General features: G+C 56.0%; 1 protein-coding gene across 3 annotated transcripts in view; it reads left to right on the top strand.

Moving 5' to 3' along the window:
- The window catches only part of ERBB2 (erb-b2 receptor tyrosine kinase 2), a 29,426-nt gene continuing 20,723 nt past the window's right edge, over window positions 1-8,703 (top strand). For all 3 annotated transcript variants that reach the window (XM_033183179.1, XM_033183180.1, XM_033183178.1), the window contains exons 1-3: window positions 1-356; window positions 6,979-7,130; window positions 8,312-8,525. In XM_033183179.1, coding sequence (XP_033039070.1) covers window positions 284-356; window positions 6,979-7,130; window positions 8,312-8,525 — 439 coding nt within the window. In that variant the 5' untranslated portion in view covers window positions 1-283. The remainder of the gene's footprint in view (window positions 357-6,978; window positions 7,131-8,311; window positions 8,526-8,703) is intronic.

The raw sequence follows: 8,703 nt of genomic DNA, 5'->3' as shown, positions 1-8,703 counted from the left end.
GGAGGGGGCGAGCTGGGAGCGCGCTTGCTCCCAATCACAGGAGGAGGAGGAGGTGGAGGAGGAGGGCTGCTTGAGGAAGTATAAGAATGAAGTTGTGAAACTGAGATTCCCCTCCATTGGGACCGGAGAAACCAGGGGAGCCCCCCGGGCAGCTGCGCGCCCCTTCCCACGGGGCCCTTTCCGGCGCCGCGCCCCCGGCCCCCACCCCTCGCCGCACCCCGCGCCCCGCGTCCTCCCAGCCGGGTCCAGCCGGAGCCATGGGGCCGGAGCCGCAGTGAGCACCATGGAGCTGGCGGCCTGGTGCCGCTGGGGGCTCCTCCTCGCCCTCTTGCCCCCCGGAGCCGCAGGCACCCAAGGTGGGTCTGGTGTTGGGAGGGGACGGAGCAGCGGCGGGACCCTGCCCCCTGGACCCCCGCCGAGGTCCCCCGGCCGGCGGGGCCAGAAGGGCCTGGACGAACTCTCCCATCCCGAAGTTGCGGAGAGTCCAGACGCTCAGGGCAGCCGGGCCGCCGGCAGTTACACAGAAGCGGCTCGAGATGGCCCATCCAAGAGACTGGCGCTTTCCAGGCTCGGAGGGGCTCCGGGAACTTGTCAAAGAAGTTCTCTGAAACTGTTCAGAAAGTTTTCCCGCAAAGAGTATATTGCGTAGAGCGCGCGCGCGCGTTTCCCCCCTTCTTGAGCCCCCTCAAGCTTTCTCAAAGGCTTTCCAGTTGGCAGCCTCCGCCTCCGGACTGGCCTGGGCTGGATTCCTTGGGGGGGGGTCCTCTGCCCTGCCCGTCCTCCAGCCCCTCCCTGCTCCCCTTGAGACGATTTTGGTTTGGTTGCTCCTGCTTCTGGCGGGGTCGGGTGTGTGTGTGTGGTGAGGTGGAGGGTGGCATGGCAACCTGTCCCAACCAGAGCCGGGGAGGAAAGGGTGGCCCAGAGGGTGGCCTCTTGCTGGGGTCTGGGTTGGGGGCGGGGGAGATGTTTGCTTTGAACAGATTCTTGGGGCCAGCTTAGGGACTGTGCTCTGTGACTTTTAGAGCGCGTGGACCATGGAGGGGTGGTGGTGGGTTTCTTGGGGTGTAAAGTGGGAGAGTTCCCAGGGAAGGAAGTTAAGAAATAAGGCCAGATGGAGGCCTAGGGAAGGCTGCGCTGTTCTGCTGCCTTTTCCTTGGTGCTGTGCGTGGGGAAGGGTGAGTGGGGGCACTGTGTATCCTGACCCATCTGTCCACCTGTGTGCATTAATCATAAAAGCTAACATATAGCCTGGGCCAGGTATACTCTGCCAGGAACTGTTTGTGGTGTTTTGCATCCTTTAATCCTAGAACACCCCTATAGTGGAAGTTCTGCCAGCATTCTGGACTTAAAGAGATTGAGTAGCAGCTAGTAAGTGGTAGGGTCAAGTTGGGACCCCAGGCAGTGCGACCTCTTACCATGCATTCGAAATTGCTATATGAATGAGTAATGAGGGGGAGCAATGAGGGATGCTGCTCTCTGAGTCACTGGGCTGTAGGGGAGACAAAATGAAAGTGTTCTGGGAGTTGTGGGTGGTCTCCATAGGTCAGGGGGTCTGGGAGGGGGTGGGTGTCATCGTGTCGGTGTGTTGCCCGAGGGGCCCTCTGTGAGTGAGTGCATGGCCATGTTATCTCTGCATGTCTATGCCAGGGTGTTCCTCAGTTGTGTGGTCTTTGTGTTTGTGTGTCTGGGCTTTGTGTTGCCAAACAGCAGTCTCTCTGCTGACTCGGGGACACAGGCTGAACTCTGTCCCCTCCAGGAACTCCCTCAAGGTGCTGGGCCAGATCTGCCGTAAACAGAGGGAGGTAGCCTTCTGTGGCCACGCCTTCTTGCTGAGGAAGAAGGTCCCTCTCTTCCAGGGAGTACATCGTTGCCCTCCCTGTTTCCCAGGCAGGCATCTTCACCTCTCACCTTCTGATGAGAAGGGTGAGGCCATACTGAGCTGTCAGGCTGAGCTGCTGCCCTTCCTTACCTTGGCTGAGAGTTGATCAGGGAATGGCAGTTGCTGCAGAGCTGGATTTGAGGGCTGGGTTCTCTGGATGGGGCCTCCTTATGTCCTCACCCCTCAACCTGCACTATTTATTGTGTTGTGCAGGAGTTGGTTAAAAAGTCATTGCACAGCCTGGGCAACAAGGCAAAACTCTGTCTGTACAAAAAATACAAAAATTAGTTGCATGTGGTGACATGTGCCTGTAGTCCCAGCTACTCCGGAGGCTGAGGCATGAGGATCACCTGAGCCCAGGAAGTTGAGGCTGCAGTGAGCCGTGATCACAAATGCTCTCCAGCCTGGGTGACAGAATGAGACCCCATTTCAGAAAAATAGTGCACCTCCCAGCAGCCTCCAGCACCCAGATTTTACCCAAGAGCTGAGGGCTGGGGCAGGAATGTGGGGGAAGGGGAAGCCTAGGGGGAGCCCCAGCGGGGTCAGGATTTTGCTGAGATCCTTTCTTAGAGGTATGGGTTTTACAAATTGCAGCAAATACATTCTTTTAATCTTGCAGAACTCCTTCATATTTTAATTCCAGGATGATTCTTCCAACAGCCTCCCGTCTTTACTATACTTGGGGAAAGTGCTCCTTTTATTTCTCAAGAAAAAACAATTGAAAAGATAGGGATCAAATGTAAAAAGAAAAAAAGGGCTTTCCAAAGTCAAACACAAAGCATGTTTAATTTTCTCGTGGTTTGGGATTACCCATATTCCTGCTGTATGAACCTGTCTTGTCTTAACTTTTAAGAAATGTACAGTGTACTTCCTATATGCTAGGTTTTTATCCATGGTTTCATTTCATCTCTGCAACAGTCCTGTGAAATAGGTGCACAGATGAGAAAATGGAAGTTCAGAGAAATGAAACACCTTATCCAAGGCTCCCAGCTACCCAGTAATGTCCAGGGCATTTTTGGACTCTGATGAGGAGGCATTAAGAGGTGGTTAGAGTCTTATTTCAGCCAACAGTAATGGGTTGAACAAAACCTTAGGGGTAGGCAGGTGGCCAGTTGGGAGGAGAAGCGCTCCTCTTGTTCAGGTGAATGACCTTTCCATCCACTTCTCTAGGCTGTAGAAAGTGGGGCTGAGCTGGGGGGCCCTGAGGTCCCCTCCTGACTTCAGAGTCCTCTGCCTTCCTGTCCAGCCAATGCCTGTCTTCCTTATGGGCCCTGCCAGCATGACGGGGCTGCGGGCAGGAGGGGACAGAGGCCACGTTGACACACAGGGCTGTGGGCGAGAGAGACAGCTGAAGTGTCAGTGTGAGGGGCCAGTGTGGGGCTGCGGCTGGGAGGGCTGGGGTGGGGCCCGGGAGAGTTGTGCCTGTCCTTGGGTGATGGAATGATCTGGAAAGAGATTCCCTTCCCTACCCTCCACCTGTGAGAACCCCCTCTAGAGCGGCACTTCCATCTTTTGTTTGGCCACCCATCCTCCCACTGGGAAGAGAGCCGAGGTGGGGTAAGGGATGTGTACTCTTTCAAGGAGTGGGAGAATTTTCTAGCGAATGTTTGTGTTGTCCCAGTTCTGTTTACAAAGCCTCGTCATGTTTACAGATGGCTGCGCAATTCGTTACCTCATTTAACTCTCATATACCTCCTCTGAGGGAGTAAGAGCTGTTACAGCCAAGTTTAGGTCAGTAAATATTCACTGAGTTGCAGGTACTGCAGGGCATAGAGATGAATCCAATTTAGCTTCTGCCCTGGAGGTCTGGGGACTTGCTCAAGATCACTCAGTGAGTAGCCGAGCTAGGGTTCTCATCTAAAGACTCTGGGCCCAGACCCTGGTCTGATGTCAGGCCTTATACACCAGGTGTTTGTGATTGGGGAATCCCAGTGTCACTTGAATGGTCTGTGACATTGTGGGTCTGGGAGAGCTGAGCTCTGGGGACACAGGTCATTTTACTGTAGTGTTCATGGAAACCAAGGGAAGTGTTGGCTTTTCTGCTGTGAGCAAGAGGAGCAGCAGGGGCTGCAAGCTGGTGGGGAGGAGAGAACCCACCTGAGAGAAACCCCAGGGCTGGGTCGAGTCCTGACCACCAGAGTCCAGAGAGACATGAAGGACTGTGACCAGCTCTGAGCAGAGAGATGGATACCATGACCTCAACCGGTCCCTTTTGTTTGGAGACTCTTGACTGGACTTCATCATTCACTCAGCAGACACTCATCCAGTGGTGCCTGTGGCTGATCCTGCCTCATACTGTCTTTGCTCTGGGGAATTGGAAGTTGGGGTTCCTGAGGTGCAGGGTCCTGGAGACAAGGATGCTCCTGGGTAGAATTAGGACCTACCTCCCAGGAAATCAGTGGGGGCTGGGCGCCGTGGCTCACGCCTGTAATCGCAGCACTTTGGGAGGCTGAGATGGGTGGATCACAGGGTCAGCAGTTCGAGACCAGCCTGGCTAACATGGTGAAATCCCGTCTCAACTAAAAATACAAAAATTAGCCAGGTGTGGTGGTGGGCGCCTGTAATCCCAGCTACTCAGGAGGCTGAGGTAGGAGAATTGCTTGAACCTGGGAGGCACAGGTTGCAGTGAGCCGAGAGATTGCGCCACTGCACTCCAGCCTGGGCGACAGGGCGAGACTCTGTCTCAAAAAAAGAAAATCAATGGGACAGGGCAGATATGGGGACAGTGGTAAGGAGATGGGAGAGTTGGGGGGAAGTGTCAGGAAGGCCTTCTTGACTTCATGTAGGCTGGTGAGGGTGTTAGCCAGCAAGCCTGCAGTTTCCTGGGAGCCGTTCTCAGGGTACCAATTTTACCACCTGTCTGAAAACACTTTAAGATTCTTAATCAGACTCAAATTGGCCACAAATCAGGTAAACAAACTTGCTAGTGGGGTGGGGCTACCACCCGTTCTGACCCTCCAGCCCAACCCAGCCCGGCCGCCCTGCCCTCCCTAGAGCCTGTGGTGTTTGTAGGTGGCATCGGGAGAATTAGCATGTGTTTACGTTGGCGTGGGGTATGGGGTGGATTTGTGCGTGTGCAGTTAGGCCTAGTGGAAGGAATGCGGGATCTGAAGGCAGGCCGGCTTGAGTTCCAGTCCTCCCTGTTGCTCACAAGCTTTATGATGCGAGAGCTAACCCCTGCCAGCTGCAGTTGTCTTCTTTGCAAGATGGAGGTTGCAGCCCCAGTTTCTGGAGCATGTTACGTGGATCCACCCAGAGTGCCTGCCAGGCACACAGTAGGTGCTCAGATCAGTTACTGTGGCAGCCCCCACTCCCACTTGTTGTTGTTTTCCTATTGCCTGGCAGCCACAGCTGGTGTCCCTTGAAAAGGGCTGCAGGGGGTGGAGTCGGCCCCTGTCCCAGCCCTGTGGGGACCCTGGGCTTGGGCCAGGGCCTGGGGTCTGGGCCTGCAGACAGCTGTGTCTATAAAGCAGCTGAAGGGCTGAGGCCGGGGGAGGTCCTGGCAGCAGGGCGTTATTTTGGGCCTGGCCTGCCACCCCCAGCTCCTGTTTCTCTTGGGAGTCTGTGGGGAGAGGAGGAAGCGTGGGGAAGAGGAGGGGGTGCAAGTGGGTGAGGCATGGAGTGGGGAGGCCTCCCTCAGGGACATGGACCCTTGAGTTCTATTTCTGGGCCCTCCTGTTCCTCCCTCTTTGTGCATATACGCCTAGAGAGGTGGGAATAGAGGCCACTCTGGGTATCACTAGGAGACCACCAGTTTGTGGCCACTGGCCTGGGCAGGGAACCTGGGGACTCACCCTGCCAGCCTCTCCCCGCTCTCTGAAGGCAAGGGGTACCTCCTATTACCCCCTAGGATTTGACCTTCGACTCCAACTTGCTGGGAGAGCAGTGCCCCTGGTGTCAGACCCCAGCCCGGCCCCTGGGTTGTCCCTGAATCTGCATGTAGCCTGCAGGAGGTGGAGCAGTGACCGGCAGGAATTCTGGGCAGCTCAGGCACCTGTGGGCCTGAGGGTGTCCTCTGCCCCCACCCTCCCGATCTCCTGGGCAAGACACACCAGGTGATTCATCTCACCAGAGCAGAAAAACAAGTTCATCTGGGCACTTTCATCTCCCCCCGCTGGCAGGCCCGGGGTGAGCTGCTATCCCGGCGCCCCGTCACCAGGGTTGCTTTGCCCCCTCTAGTATTCCTGGCCTTAGTGGGCATTTCTGGTTTCAGGGATACCAGGCTGGGGTCCAGGTGGGCCAGGTATGGTAGTTCAGCTCCATGCCCCATGGCTGATGGCTGGTGCTGGGCAGGTATGCAGGGCTGACGTAGTGCCTTTGTGGCAGCAGTTTCGTGGCACAGATTCTGCCAGCTCGTTCTGGAGTCTTGCCCTGAGGAGGTGGCCAGGGTGAGGGTGCCAGCACAGGAACCTGTGGCGCATGCTTCACCCTGGCCTGGGATCTGCAGCCTGGGTCCAGATGCCCACAACTGGAGTCTGATGCTCCTTTTCTCTTCATGGGACACTCCTAGAGGTCTCTGCAATGACCAGGGCCCCGGTTGCCCCATGCCTCAGCTACAACTCCAGCTGACCCTCCTTCCCCACTCTCTGGGTGGCATTACGGGGGTGTGGATCCCTTGCCAAGAGGTTGGCACGTGGGTGTGCTGGAATGGCATAGGGAGAATGCACCGAGTTTGTTTGCTTGGGAGAGGGGCAGGGGGCATCCAGAAGATACAGGATTCGTCATCGCCTCTCTTGGGGGATTTTTACCCCTTGGCCCTGAGTTGTGCCTTTGGGACAAAGGAAGCCTTTCTTTGCCAGCCAACACCCTGTACTGGCGGGTGAGCTCCACAGGGCTGGCACGCTGGGGCAGCCTCTGGATGTGCAGGGTGGGCCTAGTCAGAAGAAGCCTTTCCCCTGAAATCCCTCTACTTCCCAAGCACACAAGCTTTCTCCTGCTGTTAAACCTGCAGTGTGCAAGGGATGTAGGTGGGGGGGTCCTTCAGTCAGCCTTCTCCCTGTCTGAGATGAAATGACTCTGGGAGTGAGTTTGGGTGGGGAGGCCAGGTCCGAGAAGGTCCCACACCAGTGTCCTCTGACCCATCTGCTCCCTCCTGCCAGTGTGCACCGGCACAGACATGAAGCTGCGGCTCCCTGCCAGTCCCGAGACCCACCTGGACATGCTCCGCCACCTCTACCAGGGCTGCCAGGTGGTGCAGGGTAACCTGGAGCTCACCTACCTGCCCACCAATGCCAGCCTCTCCTTCCTGCAGGTGAGGCCCGTGGGCAACCCAGCCAGGCCCTGCCTCCAGCTGGGCTGAGCCCTCTGTTTACAGGTGGGTGGCAGAAGAAGGTGCCCTGCCCTTCTGTTTCCTCTTTTGTTGTGGTTTCTCAACCAGGAAGTCCTTTCTAACGTCTAACCCCCATTCATTTTACTGCAGAATCAGTTGACTCTCTCTCTAATGTGGCTGGCCGAGGTCATCTCTGGATAGGATGCGTCTGTGTTTCCGCTAAATCTTGTGCTGTCTTGCCAGCATGATCATGTCCCCCGTCCACCTGCCCCAGCCACTATCCCTCTCCCATGTACAGCAGCAGAAAGGGCTGGTGAGAAAGGTGGATTGCAGGCCCAGTTCTGCCACTGATGAGCCCTATGAATGTGGCCTACACCCACTTAGCTTCACTGGGTCTCAGTTTCTCTATTTGTGTATTGGGAGCAATTGGGAAGCTCAAAAGAGAAATGTCTATGAAAAGGTTATGAGCAGGAGAGAGAGTGGAAACCAACCTGCTGGCTCGTGTCCACGGACCCTGGAGTGGGGCCTTGTGCTTGGTTTGTCAAATTGCAGACATTGTCTGAGCACGGTGGCTCACGCCTGTAATCCCAGCACTTTGGGAGGCTGAGGCAGACAGATCACCTGAGGTCAGGAGTTCGAGACCAGCCTGACCAACATGGAGAAACCCCATTTCTAATAAAAATACAAAATTAGCTGGGAGTGGTGGCACATGCCTGTAATTCCAGCTACTTGGGAAGGCTGAGGCAGGAGAATCGCTTGAACCTGGGAGGCGGAGGTTGCGGTGAGCCGAGATCATGCCATTGTACTCCAGCCTGGGCAACAAGAGCGAAACTCCATCTCAAAAAAAAAAAAAAATTGCAGACGCCATCCCATCCAGGCCTTTGATTTCACTGATGAAGAAACTGAGATGCAGAGAGGGCGGGGTACCTGTTCAGAGTTTACAAAGTGCCCCCCCACCATTGTCTTTCTTGATCGTGTAAGAATCTGGTGAGGCAAGGTGGGGCGTGATCTTTATCTCCATTTTATCGTTTTATATAAGAGGGAACAGGACTGCTCAGTGGCTGGGGGCCTTGCCCAAGATCTCCAAGTACTGGGGAACCTCAGGGAGGCCCTGGGGGGTGGCAGTGTCCCTGTTTCAGCCCCACCCTGCTTCCCCCTTCCAGGATATCCAGGAGGTGCAGGGCTACGTGCTCATCGCTCACAACCAAGTGAGGCAGGTCCCACTGCAGAGGCTGCGGATTGTGCGAGGCACCCAGCTCTTTGAGGACAACTATGCCCTGGCCGTGCTAGACAATGGAGACCCGCTGAACAATACCACCCCTGTCACAGGGGCCTCCCCAGGAGGCCTGCGGGAGCTGCAGCTTCGAAGCCTCACAGGTGGCTTTCACCGTCATTGAAACCTTCTCTTGGTTATTCAGAGCTGACCAGGGCCACTGCTAACCATGGGGAGGCTTTGTGTGCATTAGACATGGTGTCCCTTCTGGGCAGACGCAGGCAGAGCCTGGGAAGACACCCTGAGAAGACTGGAAAAAGATTCCCCTTCTTCCTAGGAAGC

This window comes from Trachypithecus francoisi, unplaced genomic scaffold (assembly GCF_009764315.1).
Source record: "Trachypithecus francoisi isolate TF-2019V2 unplaced genomic scaffold, Tfra_2.0 Lachesis_group20, whole genome shotgun sequence".
Classification (NCBI taxonomy): Eukaryota; Metazoa; Chordata; class Mammalia; order Primates; family Cercopithecidae; genus Trachypithecus; species Trachypithecus francoisi.
Note: the sequence above shows the minus strand (reverse complement) of the source record. Positions and strands in the feature narration are given on the sequence as shown.